We start from the raw sequence: 18,553 nt of genomic DNA on the forward strand, positions 1-18,553 counted from the left end.
AGAGAGAGAACAAAAATAGGTTTTCTGGAGATAACAAAATTAAAAACTTACATAAAACTATTTGCAGATCCTAATACGTACATAATTTTAAAGGATTCTGAAAAATATCACATAAAAGTTATTGATTAAACAAATACTAACTGATTCTCTATCTCCTAAAATTTTCGAAAAATCACTCCGCAATAGGACTTTTAAAAACATAATTGTAAAATTACAATTTTTATCTGTCATTGAAGAGAAAAAAAAAGTACTCCATACTACATTTCTTCACTATCATCCGTTCCTTGTTAATGGAGACATTTCTTTTCGGCACGGAATTTAAGAATAATATGTTAAATGAATGGTGAATAAGTAAGAGAGAATAAAATGGTAAAAGAAAAGTAAGAAAGAATAAAATACTCATTTTGGTTCCATCACTATATATCCACTAGTTCATTTAAAAAGTAGCATAGTAAGATGTGCAAATCATAGAGAGGTTAATAATGTTTGAGGTCAAAGGTTTCATGTTTGAGTGCGCGACCTTTAAATTTAACAAATGTTGCATATTTAATGGGACGGAGGGAGTACTACATTTCTTCACTACCATCTGTTCCTTTTTAATTGAGACATTCCGACTCGGAATTTAAGAATAATATGTTAAATGAATAGTGAATAAAGTAAGAGAGAATAAAATGGTAAAAGAAAAGTAAGAAAGAATAAAGTACTCATTTCGGTTCCGTCACTATATATCCACTAGTTCATTTAAACAGGTAATTCGGTCGGTTCGCTAGAACCGAACCGAAAACACGGTTAACCGAGACTGAAGCACCGGAACCGGAACCGAATTGGCCTCGGTTCGGTTCCTAACCGAATAGAGTCGGTTCGGTTCCGGTTAACCGAACCGGAACCGAATTAAAAATAAAATAAAATTATGTAGTTTACAAGTATTGATCCTTGGACGTTACACACGAAAAATTCCCACCTTGGCCACCACTTGCGCTGCATTGCGATTTTAGTGTTTAATCGGTTCTTTAATTTAATAATCGGTTAAACCGATTGGAACCGAATATAATCGATAACCGAATGGGGCGGTTCTCGGTTCGATCATCGTTTAACCGACTAACCGATGACCGAATTATCAGCCATAATTTAAAAAGTAGCATAGTAAGATGTGCAAATCATAGAGAGGTTAATAATGTCTGAGGTCAAAGGTCTCATGTTTGAGTGCGCGACCTTTAAATTTAACTTCATTTACCAATAAAAGAAATAAAAGAAAAAGAAAAAGTGTAGAGTAAAAAGTTATTTTGTCAGTTGCAATAATATTTTCATCGCTAATGAGTCATTTCTCTGAATGTACCCATCCTTGAGTAGTGCATGACTCGTTGAGTTGTGAACTCATGATTCCATCGTACCATGTTTCAATAATTACATGTAGCCAAAATTTGGTCACAGGTTTCACAAGTTGAGATTTTTCACACTGCAATAATTTTCATATTGACAACATATAAATATATAAAGATGTGTGTGCACCTTCAACTTCAACCACCAGTCCACCATTACCCACCAACTTCTTTTAATCGCATTTATCATCATCATACATAACTACACTCGCCGCCTCTGAATCCACATTGTTTCTTTCATCGATCCGCTTTCACCACCGAAGAAGCTTGGCTGCTGCTCCTGTGTAATGAAAAAAAGCCCCCTTTCTTTGATTTCGAATTGTTGTGTGAAAGTGATTGTCTCATCTTCTTTTATTGAAAATTTGAAGTGGTATTCCTGTTGATAGAGCTTAAGCTATTACTACTATGGATGTTTTAATGTTATTTTTACAAAATGCAGGTATGTGACTTAGTTGAGAAAGAGTTGAAGCTAAGATGTTCTTATAGTATCATCGACCGCATCTTGTGACCTTCCAAAAAAGAAGCGATGCCGAGTCTAAGTGTGGCAAATTTTGTGTGATGGAGGGAGTACTAACTACTACTCTATGTGAGATGTGAATGTAAAGCAAAGATAACAACTCGCTTTCTTGCCATCACCTACTTCATACTACTACAACACTTGGAACACTCGCAGACTAAAGGAGAAGAAGCTATCCATGTGCACATATATTAAAACTTATTCTTTTACGTGCTGAAGTCGTTTAAAGTTGTTATACTCGTAATATGTATTTGCTGGTTGAAGACTGATTTTTTGCCTCAATTTAAATATGTTAGTGTTTGAGCTCATCAAGATCGGATTGAGCTGGTGGAAGAATCAAGTCAGGAAATAGCCGTTGGGAACCGAAACAGAAACTAGCCGTTGGAAACGGTTATAACCGTTTTCGGCAAAAGGAAGCTGTTCGCCAAAAGGTGTTCGCCAAAAGGTGTTTGCCAGAAGGTGTTCGGCAAAAGGTGTTCGCCAAAAGGTGTTCGCCAGAAGGTGTTCGGCAAAAGGTGTTCGCCAAAAGGTGTTCGCCAAAAGGAAGCTGTTCGGCAAAGGAAGCTGTTCGGCAAAGGAAGCTGTTCGGCAAAGGAAGCTGTTCGGCAAAGGAAACTGTTCGGCGGTTTTTCTTGATCGGTACTACTTAAGGAAGTTGCGATTCATTCCAGCAAAAACCAACAACAGAAATCAAAAGTGATAGAGAGAGAATTCAAGAGAGGAAGTGTTATCTTTCAGCTGTGCGTTTTTAGCTCTCGAAGCAAGAAGTTTTCGGGCGAGTTGAGGGTTTTCCATCTTGTAAATTCTTGAGAGTTTTGAGTGCTCTTGTGTTTGTAATCTCTCGAGTGATCAATAAAGAAACACACCAGATTCTGCCCGTGGATGTAGGCTTACGCCGAACCACGTAATTCGCTTGTGTTCTTCCTTGCATCTTGTCATTTCATTAATTTCCTTTTCGATCGTCACAACCATAAGTTCGTTCTTCACAACGTGGCGCCGTCTGTGGGAACTTCAATCCACTGAATTGATCGAGAAGGCACAAAGTTTTGGGAGTTCTTTCTTTGTCCTCAAGAAGGCGCTCAACCTGTTTGAATAATGGCTGCAGCAAGGTTTGATGTTGAAAAGTTCACAGGCCGAAATGATTTTGGCCTATGGAGGCTGAAGATGAAAGCAATCTTGATGCAACAGGGTTTATGGGAAACCCTAAATGGTGGAGGCAGTAATGAGGGGGAGAAGCCCGAGCCTGATGAAAAGGAGAAGGCAAAGGCTCAAGACAGAGAGTACAAGGCATATAGTACCTTGATACTCAACCTCAATGACAGAGTCCTCAGAGAAGTTTCAAAGGAGGAGACAGCGGCTGGAGTTTGGTCCAAGTTGGAGTCATTATACATGGCCAAATCTTTGGCAAATCGGCTGCACCTGAAGCAGAAACTTCTCACTTTCAAGATTGCTGATGGAAAAGGTGTGTTGGAACAGCTCGAAGAATTTGGGAAGTGCATCGATGATCTTGAGAACATTGATGAAGAGATTAAAGATGAGGACAAGGCTCTGATGTTGTTGAATTCCTTGCCACCAAGTTATGAGCATTTCAAGGATGCTATACTTCTTGGTAGAGAGTCCAAGATTGGATATGAAGAGGTGTACTCTGCTCTAAAGCTCAAGGAAATCCAGAAATCTAATCCAAAGTCCACTGAAATGGTGTCTGAGAGTCTGAGTGTTACTGATCACAAGAAGAATGTGAAAAGAAAGTCACAGAAGAAGCCATGGAAAAACAAGACAGCTGACTGGAAAGAGACCAGATCATGTCATCACTGCAAGAAACCAGGCCACATAAAGAAGAATTGTTGGGTTTGGAAGAAGAAGCAGGCCGAGGAAGAGAATGGCAAGAACAATGCTGATATTGCAGAAGAGTTGGTGGTCCCGGAGGCTCTGTGTGTGACTGAGGACATGGAAGAACTTCCATGGATCATGGATTCTGGATGTAGCTTCCACATGTGTCCAACTAGAAGTCATTTTGAGGAAATCAAGAATGCAGCTGGATCAGTTTTGTTAGGAAATGACCAGATATGCAGAATCAGAGGAGTTGGGTCCATCAGGCTTAGACTTCATGATGGCTCCATCAGGTTACTCACTGGTGTGAGGTTTATTCCAGAGATTAAGAGGAATTTGATCTCTATTGGAGTGTTGGATGCAGCAGGATATAATTGCATATTGTCTGATGGGATTATGAACATCGTCAAGAATGGTGATGTTGTTATGATGGCTGAGAGAAAGAGAAGCCTATACTATCTAAAGGCAAGTGTGGTTACTGGATCTGTGAATCTGGTATTAGACTTAAGAATGTGGCATCTCAGACTCGGACACTTGGGAGAAAATGGAATCAAAGAATTGGCCAAGAAGGAGCTGATTAAGCTGGAAAATCCCAATGAGCAGTTGGGTTTGTGTGAGCAATGTGTGCTCGGAAAGAGTAAGAAACTGCCCTATGGGAGAGGAATTCACAGCTCAAGGTCACCACTAGACTATGCCCACAGTGACTTGTGGGGCCCAGCTACACCAGCTTCATTGGGTGGAGGTAGATACTTTCTATCCATTATTGATGATTTTTCTAGAAAATTATGGGTGTTTATCTTGAAGGAAAAGTCAGAGACATTCATGAAATTCAAGGAGTGGTGTAGGGAAGTGGAGGTGGAGAAAGGGTGTTCTTTGAAGTGTTTAAGAACTGATAATGGGCTGGAGTTTCTGAGTGGGGAGTTTGATTCTTTCTGCAAGCAGAAAGGTATGAAGAGGCATAGGACATCTCCATCTAATCCCCAACAGAATGGAGTCGCTGAGCGCATGAATAGAACCATCCTAGAGCGAGTTAGATGTATGCTCTTTGGCTCTGGAATGGCTAAGAGATTCTGGGGTGAGGCTGTGAGTATGGCAGCAGTTCTCATCAATAGAAGTCCTTCTTCAGCTATAGCTTTTGACACTCCTGATCAGAGATGGTATGGAAAGGCCATGGATTATTCGAATATGAAGATTTTTGGTTGCATGGCTTATGCACACGTCAGGCAAAGTAAGTTGGAGCCAAGGGCCTTGAGATGTGTGATGATTGGATACCAAAGGGGAGTGAAGGGCTACAGGCTGTGGTGCATAGAGCCAGGAAATCAGAAAGTTATTATCTCTAGAGATGTGCAATTTGAAGAAAGTAGGATGCCATTTCTGGAAAAGGCTCAAGAGAGCCAGAGGCCATCTCATTCTGAGAAAGAACCAGAGCCTGAGAGGATGGTGGAGATGGGTGTTCCAGAACCTGAGGAGGCTGAGGAATCAGTTCAGGTGGAGGTTTCTGGAGCAGATAGAACTGCTGAGCCTGAACAGCAGATGGGAAATCATAGTGAACAAGAAGAAGCAGGTGCTGATGTGTTGAACCCTGAGCAGCAGGATTTGGGTGACTATGTTCTAGCCAGAGATAGGGTCAGAAGAATCCCTAAACCATCTACAAGATACAGTGAAGAAGAATACTTGCTATATGCACTATGTGTTGCAGAAAACATAGAGTATGCAGAGCCTTCAAGCTTCAAGGAAGCTATGAGTTCTAAGGAGAGCAAGCAGTGGATGGAGGCTATGATAGATGAAATACAGTCCCTGATCAAAAACAAGACATGGGTGCTTGTGAAGAGACCTTCCACACAAAAACCAGTGAGTTGTAAGTGGATATACAAGAAAAAGTTGGAGGTTGGGAACAAGATTAGGTTCAAGGCTAGGCTTGTAGCTCGGGGGTTCACACAAGAGGAGGGAATAGACTATAATGAAGTATTTTCTCCAGTGGTAAAGCATGCCTCAATCAGAATTTTGCTAGCTATAGTTACTCAAAGAAGTTGGTTTTTGGACCAACTTGATGTGAAGACAGCCTTTCTTCATGGAGAGCTTGAGGAAACTATATACATGAATCAGCCAGAGGGATTTGTGATACATGGGAGTGAAGATAAGGTTTGTCTACTAAAGAAAAGTCTATACGGTTTGAAGCAAGCAAGTAGACAATGGCATATCAAGTTTGATGAACATATGCAGAGTATGGGATTTATAAATTCCAGATATGATAGTTGTGTCTACTTCAAATCAAAGTCTGAGGGACCTGCTGTGTATTTGCTATTATATGTAGACGACATCTTGCTTGCTGGACCAGATAGACAGGAGCTAGATAGGGTGAAAGCCTTATTGAAAAAGGGATTTGAAATCAAGGATCTGGGGAGTGCTAGCAAGATTTTGGGAATGGATATATTCAGAAGTGCAGATAAGAGGGTGTTGTGGTTGTCCCAAGAAGGCTACATTCAGAAAGTACTGCACAAATATCAGATTGACAAGAGTAGAACAACCTCAGTTCCACTATCACAACAGACTAAGCTGTCCAAATCACAATGTCCCAGAAATCAGCAAGAAGAAAGAGAGATGAGCCAGATACCTTATTCCAACATAGTTGGGAGTGTGATGTATATGATGATATGCACAAGGCCTGATATTTCTCATGCGGTAAGCGTGGTGAGCAGATACATGTCCTGTCCGGGAAGAGAGCACTGGTTGGCTTTGAAAGGGATTCTCAAGTATCTTAAAGGAAGTAGTGATCTGGGAATAATGTTCAAATCAGAGAATGAAGGAGATAAGGATAGCATTATTGGGTTTTGCGATTCAGATTATGCAGCTAACCTTGATAATAGGCGCTCACAATCTGGGTACATATTTACCTTGTTCGGCTCCGCAGTGAGCTGGAAGTCTAATCTCCAATCCGTGGTGGCTCTATCGACGACGGAGGCAGAGTATATAGCTCTTGCTGAGGCAGTAAAGGAAAGCTTCTGGCTTAGGGGTATAGTTGGTGATTTTGGGGTGAAGCAAGAGAATGTTGTGATCAAGTGCGACAGCAATAGCGCGATTTGTCTTTCGAAACATCAGACATATCATGAACGCAGCAAACATATAGACGTGAGGCTGCATTTCATTCGAGATGAGGTTGAGAAGGGTGCGGTGAAGATTGAGAAGGTCAGCACCGAGCACAATGCGGCTGATGCACTTACTAAAGCCCTACCGAGATCCAAGTTCCGACATTGCTTGGATTTGGTTGGGGTGGTCCGAAATTTGTAAGTATGGGAAGGAAGGTGGAACTGGTGGTGATGGATCTTAGATTGCTCAAAGGTGGAGGATTTGTTAGTGTTTGAGCTCATCAAGATCGGATTGAGCTGGTGGAAGAATCAAGTCAGGAAATAGCCGTTGGGAACCGAAACAGAAACTAGCCGTTGGAAACGGTTATAACCGTTTTCGGCAAAAGGAAGCTGTTCGCCAAAAGGTGTTCGCCAAAAGGTGTTCGCCAGAAGGTGTTCGGCAAAAGGTGTTCGCCAAAAGGTGTTCGCCAGAAGGTGTTCGGCAAAAGGTGTTCGCCAAAAGGTGTTCGCCAAAAGGAAGCTGTTCGGCAAAGGAAGCTGTTCGGCAAAGGAAGCTGTTCGGCAAAGGAAGCTGTTCGGCAAAGGAAACTGTTCGGCGGTTTTTCTTGATCGGTACTACTTAAGGAAGTTGCGATTCATTCCAGCAAAAACCAACAACAGAAATCAAAAGTGATAGAGAGAGAATTCAAGAGAGGAAGTGTTATCTTTCAGCTGTGCGTTTTTAGCTCTCGAAGCAAGAAGTTTTCGGGCGAGTTGAGGGTTTTCCATCTTGTAAATTCTTGAGAGTTTTGAGTGCTCTTGTGTTTGTAATCTCTCGAGTGATCAATAAAGAAACACACCAGATTCTGCCCGTGGATGTAGGCTTACGCCGAACCACGTAATTCGCTTGTGTTCTTCCTTGCATCTTGTCATTTCATTAATTTCCTTTTCGATCGTCACAACCATAAGTTCGTTCTTCACAAAATATGTATCAAGCCTGAGTTGTTTATGGAGAACAAAATCATCTCAGCTGAAAGAGTGAGTACTTCAATATACTTTCAACTGTTTGGTAATGTAATAGAAGAAACTATATAGTTTGGTACGGAAATGGATAGAGAATGATACAATACTGAAGCCTGGAGATTCTTGCTTTTATTGGTGAGAGGGGAATCAACATGGGTGTTCGACCGAAGAGGATACAGATTGCGCGAGCTCCTCACCAAGATGCCGATATTTATACATTTGATGATCCATTCAGTGCTGTGGATGCACATACAAGCACTCATCTTTTCAATGTAAGCACAACATGTTCATCATTTCTATTGTTAGTACTCCCTCCGTCCCGGTTGGGATAAACTAATAAAAAATGCATACAAAGTAAGTAAAAAAGTGTTAAAAGTGAATCCTAACATCCACTACAACATTACATTCAATTAAAAGTGGGTCCCAACATCCACTACAATATTTATTTATTACACACTCAAACACTTTCTACCCTTATCCTCGTCTATGTTGCTTTGTCGATTGGAAGTGTCTTTTGCATGTTGGGCAGGGCTTTATCTGATCTGATCTGACTATTAGCTGCAAGACTGCAAACATGCTATTTAACAAGATGCATCTTTGCATATTCCGTGCACCCATATTGTAACTATTGATCCAAGTGAGTGTTGTGCAATTATATTGTACATTAAGACTTAATTCTTTTATTGCTTCGTTGGTTTAAAATACGTATAGTTGTAATATGCAATGCAGGTAATGCTGGTTTATGGCATTAAATAGTACTCCTATCAGCAAGTGAAACTATTTTGCTAGCATGACCAAAATTGTAGCAGCAAGTGAAACTATGGAAGCAAGCCTGGGATCTACATACAATATAATTAATGCTAAGTCGACGGATCCAGCATATACCATCTATAGATCTGCATATATCAACTGAAGTCACATATCCTCTTAGCATTAACTGCCATGAATTTACTAATTTCACTCCCTCCGTCCCGCAAAGTTTGACACGTTTTTGATCTTTTAAGAAATGTAATAGAAAGTGAGTTAGAAAAAGTTAGTATAATATGGATTATATTTTTATATATTAGTTTATAATAAAATATGAGTGCAAATGAGTTAGAGGAATGTGAAGTCCACCATAAAAAAATACTCCCTCCGTCCCAAATAAGTTGAGTCGTATTTTTTTTTGGGATGTCCCAACTAAGTTGAATCATTTCCTTTTTTAACAAAAAATAAAACATCCAATTGGTACGCTCGGATTTTGCAGGATTTTAAGGTCATTATTTGGTCCGTTTTGAATGTCAAAGTTGCATTACATGTCAATTATTTGCATATTTTATATATTTTGGTATTTTGACATGTTTTGTTAGAAATGAGCATATTTGAACTTAAAAATGGAGTCAAAACGCGAAGTAGGAAATCTGGAATTTCTGGGAGCGTCCAGCGACCGCTGCAACATTGTTGGCGACCGCCGACGCTCAGCGGCCGCCATATCTGTAGCGGCCCGTTCCGGGAATATTGTGCATGGAATGAAGACACGCCCAGCGACCACTGGGCAAGACGTGGCGACCGCCACCCAAGAGTCAGAAGCTTCGGATCAATGCATGGCGACCGCTGGCCAAGGTGCAGCGATCCGCCACAAAAACGCGGCGAACAAATTTGCCCTAATTTTCTCTCCAAAATTTACCATATTTTGCCACCCTTTGCTTTATTTGAAGGGGACGATTTCTCCCCTATATATAGCCCCTCAAGCTTTATCATTAGGATCCTCTTTTTGCAACATATTTTATAGAGATTAAAAATTATAGTGCTCCATTGTGCAAGGAGTTGGAGAAGGATTCAAGAACATCAAAGCTACAAGGATTCAACTTTTGAGATTTATTTGCTTTAGTTTTATGTTCCAATTGTTTTCCCTTCAATCTATGTTTTTAGATTATTCTATCATGTGTAACTAAATTCATAGGATTCTTTTTCTATTTAATATCCGTTATGTTCTTACTTTGTTTCTTCCTTAAGTTGTTGGATAATGCTTCACGTTTGAGTGACACATTCTGTGATGAATTAATATAACTTGCTACATAATCGTGAGAGGAGGTTGGCGAGTTAGATCCACTTAATAGACACTACACTTAGTTTCCTTTCAAACGACACTGTTAATTGAAAGTGAAGACTTTTTAAGGGTCTTAGGAGCTTTTAAGAGTTACGTATTTAGGATTGACAACCCTAATGTATGTAACCAACGTTTGCAGACAACCCTAATGTTTGTAACCAACGTTTGCATCGCATGAGCATAAACTAGGTGACTTGTTCTATCAATTGAAAGTGAGGACTTTTTAAGGGTCTTGGGATCTTTTAAGAGTTACGTATTTAGGATTGACAATCCTAATGTTTGTAACCAACGTTTGCAGACAACCCTAATGTTTGTAACCAACGTTTGCATCGCATGAGCATAAACTAGGTGACTCGTTCTATCAATTGAAAGTGAGGACTTTTTTAAGGGTCTTAGGAGCTTTTAAGAGTTACGTATTTAGGATTGACAACCCTAATGTTGTAACCAACGTTTGCAGACAATGTAACCAACGTTTGCATCGCATGAGCATAAACTATGTGACTCGTTCTATCAATTGAAAGTGAGGACTTATAAGGGTCTTAGGAGCTTTTAAGAGTTACGTATTTAGGATTGACAACCCTAATGTTTGTAACCAACGTTTGCAGACAACCCTAATGTTTGTAACCAACGTTTGCATGACTCGTTCTATCAAAGTAAGAACTGTGCTAGGGTATTGTATTAACTTCATATTAGGAAATTACAAATATTTAAGATTGACAACCATAATGTTTGTAATCAACGTTTGCAGACAACCCTAATGTTTGTAACCAACGTTTTTAAGAGTTACGTATTTAGGATTGACAACCCTAATGTTTGTAACCAACATTTGCAGACAACCCTAATGTTTGTAACCAACGTTTGCATCGCATGAGTATAAACTAGGTGACAGCATAAACTAGGTGACTCGTTCTATCAAAGTATGAACTGTGCTAGGATATTGTATTAACTTCATATTAGGAAATACAAATATTTAGGATTGACAACCCTAATGTTTGTAACCAACGTTTGTATCGCATGAGCATAAACTAGGTGACTCGTTCTATCAAAGTAAGAACTGTGCTAGGGTATTTTATTAACTTCATATTAGGAAATTACAAATAAACTCCTATAGCAAGGAGGAAATTTGTATTAACTTCATATTAGGAAATTACAAATAAACTCCTATAGCAAGGAGAAAATTACAACTGATGTCAAGAGGACTCGAACTCGACCCCTCATACAATAATGTCTAAGTTCCTTACCGCTAGGACAAGGCTCTGGGCTACTTTTATCTCTGTGGTTTATTTGCAATTAGTTGTTTATTTGCTTTCAAATTGTTTTGTTTTCAAAAATCTTCAAATCTTTCGGTTTTTCCAAATAGTAATTGAGTTTTAGTAGAGGGTAGCCAGTCTGTGATTGTTTTCCCCGTGATCGATATCTGGTACTGACCTTTAGCTATACTATTCATACTCTGTATACTTGCAGGTATTTATAGTGCTAATAAAAAGTATATCACAAATCACTATTACTTTATCCCACTACCTACTTTACTATCTCTTTATCTTTCTTACTTTATTCATCTCTCATACTTTTCAACACAATTTCTTAATCTCCGTGCCCAAAATATATGTCTCAACTTAGTTGGGACGGATGAAGTAGTAAAAGTGAAATGAGACAAACTTTGTATGTTTCTTTTTCTATTGACATGAAAGCATCAATCCTATAGATTTTGGCAACTACGTCTAATTAGCCTCAAGAACCCTTGAAAAATCAATTTTTCTACTCCAACAACTTTTCAATGGTAAACACATAAATCAATGTAGTTCTCATTTGTGATTGTGAAATGCTTACTTCCATTCTTGTAGTGGGCAAAGACATCAACGAGGTACGAACCAACATAAGAAGCCAACTTATATATCAGCACACAAACAGTCGACTCCACTCCAAGGCAGTAAAAGTAACCCTATGGCTATAACCGTGGTTCAAGAGTTTTTGAGTTTAGAACGAAAAAAACTGAATTGCGAGATTCCAATTTGAGTCCGACCGATCCGTTTATAACCCCGCACCGCACCGCACCGCACCGCACCGCACGTCTACTTAAATGGTTTCGACTTTCAAAAGCAATGCCAATTTCAATTTTGAGAGGGGTATATTCGTCATCAACCGGTGCAACTTGTCTAAAACCTTTTCCTTCCGCTTCGGTTCCAGAAAAACAATGCGCAGCGCAGAGCTACACCAGTCGTAGCTTTGGGACAACATTAAACCACGATGAGCTTCGCAGCCATCTGCTGCATTTCTATACTCTCCTCTCTCTAACTACTCACCAACTTCCTTTAATCCCTTCCTAATTATTCCCAATTTTTTTTTTTATGATCATACACAACTACTTCATGGCTGTAGCCGCCGCCTCTGAATCCACATTGCTTTATCGATCCGCTTTCGCCAGCGCTTCGAATTCTTCCTTCATCTTCCCTCGGCGTTCCTTCCTGAGATTATCCCCTAAATTCGCTGCAAAAAAGCTTGTCTGCTGCTCCTTTTGTACGCCGCCGTACAACTCCCCATTCCCGTTGTTCAATTGTAATGAAAAAAGCCCCCTTTCTTTTATTAAAACCAGTTGTTGTGCGACTGATGATACGAATAGCCCGGCAGCGAGGCCAATCGATTTTGGTGAGGTTTTGGTGAGGAGAGGGTTGGGCATTGCGGCTGCGGCCGCACTTGGTGCGGTTGTTGTATTATATTGTCGGAGAGCATTGGCTGCGGAAGGTGTTGTGGCTGCCGGTTTTGGAGTTTGGGAACGTAGTTTGTTGTCGGTGAGGAGTTCATGGCCTAAGGTTTTGCAGGTTTTGACTGTTTTCAAGCAGCAGGGGTTGATTCTTGCGTTGCTGTTGGGCCTCTCAGCATTTTTCTCGATGGCCGAGACCTCCATTACAACACTTTGGCCTTGGAAGGTAATGAGGTTTTACAACTGGATATTTGTTTCAATTATCATAGAATTGTATCTGAGCTATACGAATGAACCTTCGTCTAGGGAAGTATTTTAGTAAGCATTTGGATAGTGTTATCTATGAAGGAAATATATTTTGGTGATTAATAATCTTATTATGATTAAGATATTTGTTGGTACTGAAATCCAAAAGCCGACTATAGAGTGAGGATGGTTCTTCTGTCCTATCCCAGATTGCAATATTGCGGTTTACGTTGTTCCTTGGCACATGAGTTTTATGCGTTCAAATATAATTTCTTATGAACGATGATCATACTTGCTGCAACATCTCAAGTAGTATTAGGCTTGGGTCAAACCGATCAATCAGATTGCTGCCCTTCTTTTGTTTGAAATTTAAATTGGTTTTCCTGTTGATAGAGTTTAAGTCGCTACTATGGATATTTTAATGTTATTTATACTAAATGCAGGTGCGGGAATTGGCTGAGAAAGAGTCAGAGAATGGCGTGTTCAAAATGCTACGGAATGATGTTACTCGATTCCTGACTACAATCCTCATTGGCACCACGTACTGCTCTTCCTGTAAAATTGACTTGCAGCTGTTTTCTTCTTTTTATTTGAACTTGTTTTCTTATTGTAGATATTTTATGTGCCCAGAGTGGTCAATATTGGTGCTACAGCATTAGTAACTGACGCTGCAACTGAAATATTTGGTCAAGCTGGTGTTAGTGCAGCTACTGGGGTGATGACGGTATGCCTAGTGTTTTCTTTTGTACTTTGCAGTAGCAATTACTGAATTTTGCATTGGAACTGGGTTGATTTGCTTCCGGAAGCTTTTCAATTTTCTCTTAGTGTGAAAGTCGCTTACTTCTGAAAGATGCAATATTATGGTAATTAGGATGTCAGTGCAATATGGACTATCAATTTAACAGTTTCTACTGAAAAGTATGGACCATATATGCCCTTTTCTGAGTGCTGAAACTTGTTCTGATGCTCTGTTATTGTTTTTTTGTATGAAATCGTGGCTGTGAAATTTTGAATCTTTATAGATCGAATGAGGTGCGAAACCTATTTTAAGTTCGAGGAATTTTAATATTCAGTAGCAGTAGCAACAGTAGTTCAGCGCTATATTTGAAATAATTGGGTTATCAGTTGTTAAGCCTGGTGATGATACATTATTTTAGTTCATTCAGATGACTTGCATGTCTTTTTCTTCATTTTATTGGAAATTTGGAATGTCAAAAGATAGATAATCATTCATTCTGCCAGGAGTGTTGTCCAGTAAAAGTAAACCTTTTCTAGTGACATTTCTATTTGTCTTTATTTTTATGGTACCTTTCACTTCAGCTCCTCTATCCCTGTTGTTTGTCAACAAAATGTTTGATAGTCTTATATTGCCAAAATGTACAGGTTGCTATTCTGCTCCTCACAGAAATTACTCCAAAAAGCATTGCTGTTCACAATGCCACCGAAGTTGCTAGGTTTGTGGTGAGTTTTAACTTGATCAGTCTGCAAATATGATGTTACTATACGGCTATACCTCTAATAAACGCACCTTTGCACTTTTGATGTTCTACTCTTTCTGTTGCCTTTAGGTCAGGCCAGTGGCATGGCTGTCCCTCGTATTGTATCCTGTGGGGAGAGTTGTGACGTATCTTTCAATGGGAATGCTAAAACTGCTAGGCTTAAAAGGAAAAAGGTATGTTTTCTTCACTGAATATATTTACATTACATTTTTCTAGCGTCTTTACATGTGTGAGCTAAGATATATTATAGTATCATCAACCACATCTTGTGACCTTTCGAAAAAGTATGTAGTCAGCAACTGCAGCAAAGAATGAGAAGATGTACTAATTACTAGTAGTAGTTATTCTAGATAAAGATCAGCAATCATATGGAGTTTTTAGTACTGATTACAATAAAGTGCCTTCTCTCAATTTTTTGAAGCATAATACTGTTAGCATGCACTTTTAGTATCTGTCTCGGTTTCATGCGTTGTTACTTCTCATACGAAGTTTTTGCACATTGGTCAGTAACTCAGTGGTCGCTGCTATTTAAAAGACTCTGGTTTTTGCACATTCCTCTGACTACTTTGTGCTATAAGACTTAACTTTGACCTGTTTTATTGTGATCTTTAAGCGAGCCATATGTAACTGAAGATGAACTAAAATTGATGTTACGCGGAGCAGAGTTAAGTGGCGCAATTGAGGAGGAAGAACAGGTAAATTGATGACTTTTATTGGGATCACTATGTTGTTGCTTTTGGTTAAGTTGGTGTTACTTGCATGTTCAGCACTCAGCAGAATTTTTCTTCTTTTATTATTTAATGTTTTAAGCACATGGAAAATACAATCTATAATGTCTTTAACCTTGTACATATGCAGCTACAGTCTGGCTTATTATTATCTTATTTGCACAACATAATTCTTTTATGATCAGATATGGAGGTGCTTAGTTTACTGTGTAAATTTTGTATCTTATTGAATGTGACTTGACTTTAACAGGACATGATTGAAAATGTGTTGGAAATAAAAGATACCCATGTGAGGGAGGTGATGACACCTCTTGTTGATGTTGTTGCCATAGATGACAGTGCAACACTTGTTGATTTCCACAATCAATGGGTAGATCATCAGTATTCTAGGTATGACTTCTTTTTTATCAATTAGATATGCTATGATTGGTCTAAAAAGTACGCATACTTGCTTGTAGGGTGCCTGTCTTTGAGGAGCGAATTGACAACATTGTTGGTATTGCATATGCAATGGATCTCCTGGATTACGTGCAGAAGGTCAACTGAGTTTTATACTATATCTTTGTTACCCAGAAGTTTGTTCTTTCATACTTCTAATTGTATTAAAAAAACCTCATTATGTTTGATTTCAAAGGGGGAGCTGCTAGAAACTTCTAAAGTCGGAGATATGGCCCACAAACCTGCATACTTTGTTCCTGGTAAATTACAATACTTATAATTGATATTAGTTCCTCAAAATATGACTGATGTTTTGAATTCCTTTCAGCATAAATGTTAGGATGATTGCTTTAGGAGATTATTAGGTGGAAAATAAATATCCCAACACTCCTTTTGGTCTTCTTGTCATTCCATTTATGACATGTGGTGATCTTCAGTGTTGTATGTTTTTTATGAGATGTAAGATGAGATGGTATTGTTATATCCTGCCAATCTGCAACATGTATGAAGTGTTGGAATAATGCTTAAAGATTTGATTTAATCTTTACGTTCAGGGTACGTTTGTTATGGTAGATAAATCCAATATAAGGGAATTATCTGACCTAAAATTTGTCTGTTATAGTGCTTCCCAATTCATGCTTATTAATCTCTTCTGCATATATATATCATTGAACATTGCAGATTCAATGTCTGTTTGGAATCTTCTAAGAGAGTTCCGCATCAGGAAAGTGCACATGGCTGTTGTTCTAAATGAATATGGTGGAACTGTTGGAGTAAGCGTTTCTCTTTTCTTAAGGACATTAAAAGCCTAATCATATTAATGAAATGTGTCAATGAGGTACACCCTACATAAGTTTGGGCATCTGCCTTAAATTATATTTCTTGCTGTAACAGATTGTGACCCTTGAAGATGTAGTTGAAGAAATTGTTGGTGAGATTTTTGATGAAAATGACTCAAAGGTAATTCTGTTTAAGAATGGGACTCCAAGGTTTTCTGGTGATTATTGGTGGCTCTTCTTTCTTCTTGACTATTTCCATTGCTTGATATGAATAGATGTAAAATTTGGTATGTGGTGGTTAAATTGATTATTAAGAACAATTGTGGATGGAGGCATTCAAATGTATTGTTCTTCGAGGACTCAATTTCTGCTTGCGATCTTAAAGATCTCATTTTATAAACAAGCCCTAGTTTTCCTTATTACAAATTTTACTTGTTTTATTTGCTATAAAGGAGGAAATTCAGAAGAAGACTGGCTATGTTGTCATGCGTGCTGAAGGCATATATGATGTGGATGCTAATACATCAATAGATCAGCTCTCTGAAGATCTTAACATTAAAATGCCAGAGGTAGTCTTAATTTCTCATGTTTCCTTATATTTCAAACAGTGCTTTCTGAAATCATGGCTCACTAATCTTCGATCAAATCAATGGATTATGATGCATACTTTTCTTCTGATTGTTGTTCCTTTGTGATGAACACTCGAGGTTCAAATGTAACACAGCCATTGGATTGGAGATAATTTAGAAATATTATTTTTAAGGTGTGTGGCGAATAGCAGCTTGCATGCCGATATTAACATTACATGTTCAAGGAACATTATTAGCACACTTCTTTCTAAAATAGGAAACAGTTGTGTAGTATTTGGCTATTGGAAAATCCAAAACTCTGTTAAGTTGCAATTCGATATCATTCTTGACCTTGTTTCCCTGTGACGCAGGGTCATCAATATGAAACAGTTTCAGGTTTTGTCTGTGAGGCATTCGGATATATCCCGAGAACAGGTGAAACAATAAAAGTAGTCCTTGAAACAGAAAATCAAGAGGACCATGTTGACTATGATGAGCCCGAATCTGACCGCCAAGAAGAGAACAACAAAACTCAAATATTTAAGCTTGAGGTTTGTTCAACTCAAATTTTTGGAATTAGTTTAGTAGTTCATTAAATATTAATGTAAGTTCATATGATTGGTGCAGATACTAGCAGGGAATGCTAGAAAAGTAAGTGCTGTGCGTTTTGAACGAATAAACAGTGAAGAGGTGTCACCGGAGAACAGAGGTGTAACCCGTTTAATATCGAAAATTTGGAGGAGAAGATCTATGAGCGATGACGAATCAGATAGGACAGAGGATCATGAGGTCCCAGTTCACGATATGTCAAATGACTGTGTAATGTCTGTACAGGAAGACGATGCTGAGCAAGTAAGTAAAAAGTAGCCGTCTTCATGAAAAAACGGGAATTGAAGTAACTAGGGAGTTATGCTGGATAAGCGCATAGGAGAGACAGATGGCCATTTAACTCTGAGACTAGAGATTTTTTATATGGTCTGAGTTTTATTTAGGGATATCTGTTTAGTTGTATGTCCAAGAAATGTAATAATTTTCCTCTCCATATTGTCATTACTGCCAGCTGATGTAGAGTTCGATAGAAGTTGATTGTTTGGTAACATTGTGACTTTGTTGAAATTATTTGAGAAATTGGAGGTGGAAAATTTGGTTATGTTTGACTGTTGAGTAAAGTCCAAACCAAAAATAATTTCATAATAGCTTATGTTTAAGGTGGAGTTTGCAACTCTCTCGATTTGGTTATTTTTTCATTGCAGCAAAATATTAAAAGGGGTTTATAGAAATCAATTTCTTTTTGAATAAAAAATGATTTGGAAAGTTTAAAATTACTCCCATCAATGAATTAAATGTAAAATCCGTGAATAATGAAGTCATTTATTATTGTGGATTTGAAAGCCCATATAACAAATATTGGTTGGGCCCAAATACTGGTCTATGGCAAAGCTAGGGCTACGGCTGATCAGGTCTTCCGCCGCCGCGATTGCTTCACTGAAAATGGAAAACGCTTCCTATATATACGTGTGCAGTTGAGAGTGCAAATCATAAACCAGTGCTCTATTTCTTAGTCATTTTAGCAGTCTTCTTTATCTAATTTGAGATTTTGTTTGGGAAATGATGCGAAACGATATATCGCTATTTTCAGAGGCTTTGCTCTGCTGAATGTATCATATTTGCACGTCAGTCTGATCCCATT

The 18,553-nt window shown here is 38.7% G+C and overlaps 1 protein-coding gene, 2 long non-coding RNA genes and 1 other non-coding gene across 4 annotated transcripts; all 4 read left to right on the top strand.

The window, feature by feature from the left end:
* The first annotated feature begins 1,496 nt into the window (after positions 1–1,496).
* Positions 1,497–2,252, top strand: LOC121758763. The gene is made up of 3 exons (XR_006041554.1): positions 1,497–1,663; positions 1,819–2,076; positions 2,193–2,252. It is a non-coding gene; the product is annotated as an uncharacterized LOC121758763 (long non-coding RNA).
* A 5,371-nt stretch (positions 2,253–7,623) lies between these two features.
* LOC121758765 lies at positions 7,624–8,831 on the top strand. The gene is made up of 3 exons (XR_006041555.1): positions 7,624–8,086; positions 8,344–8,451; positions 8,526–8,831. It is a non-coding gene; the product is annotated as an uncharacterized LOC121758765 (long non-coding RNA).
* A 3,204-nt stretch (positions 8,832–12,035) lies between these two features.
* Positions 12,036–18,013, top strand: LOC121758762 (DUF21 domain-containing protein At1g55930, chloroplastic-like). The gene is made up of 14 exons (XM_042154157.1): positions 12,036–12,830; positions 13,294–13,391; positions 13,481–13,574; positions 14,234–14,311; positions 14,419–14,522; positions 14,963–15,044; positions 15,328–15,467; positions 15,536–15,614; positions 15,712–15,775; positions 16,197–16,288; positions 16,410–16,475; positions 16,747–16,863; positions 17,235–17,414; positions 17,491–18,013. Exons 1-14 carry the CDS (start codon positions 12,252–12,254, stop codon positions 17,728–17,730), a joined length of 2,013 nt encoding a protein of 670 aa, XP_042010091.1. The 5' UTR covers positions 12,036–12,251; the 3' UTR covers positions 17,731–18,013.
* Positions 18,014–18,463: 450 nt separating this feature from the next.
* LOC121759790 lies at positions 18,464–18,553 on the top strand. The gene has a single exon (XR_006041735.1). It is a non-coding gene; the product is annotated as a small nucleolar RNA Z122 (small nucleolar RNA).

This window comes from Salvia splendens, chromosome 12 (assembly GCF_004379255.2).
Source record: "Salvia splendens isolate huo1 chromosome 12, SspV2, whole genome shotgun sequence".
Lineage (NCBI taxonomy): Eukaryota > Viridiplantae > Streptophyta > Magnoliopsida > Lamiales > Lamiaceae > Salvia > Salvia splendens.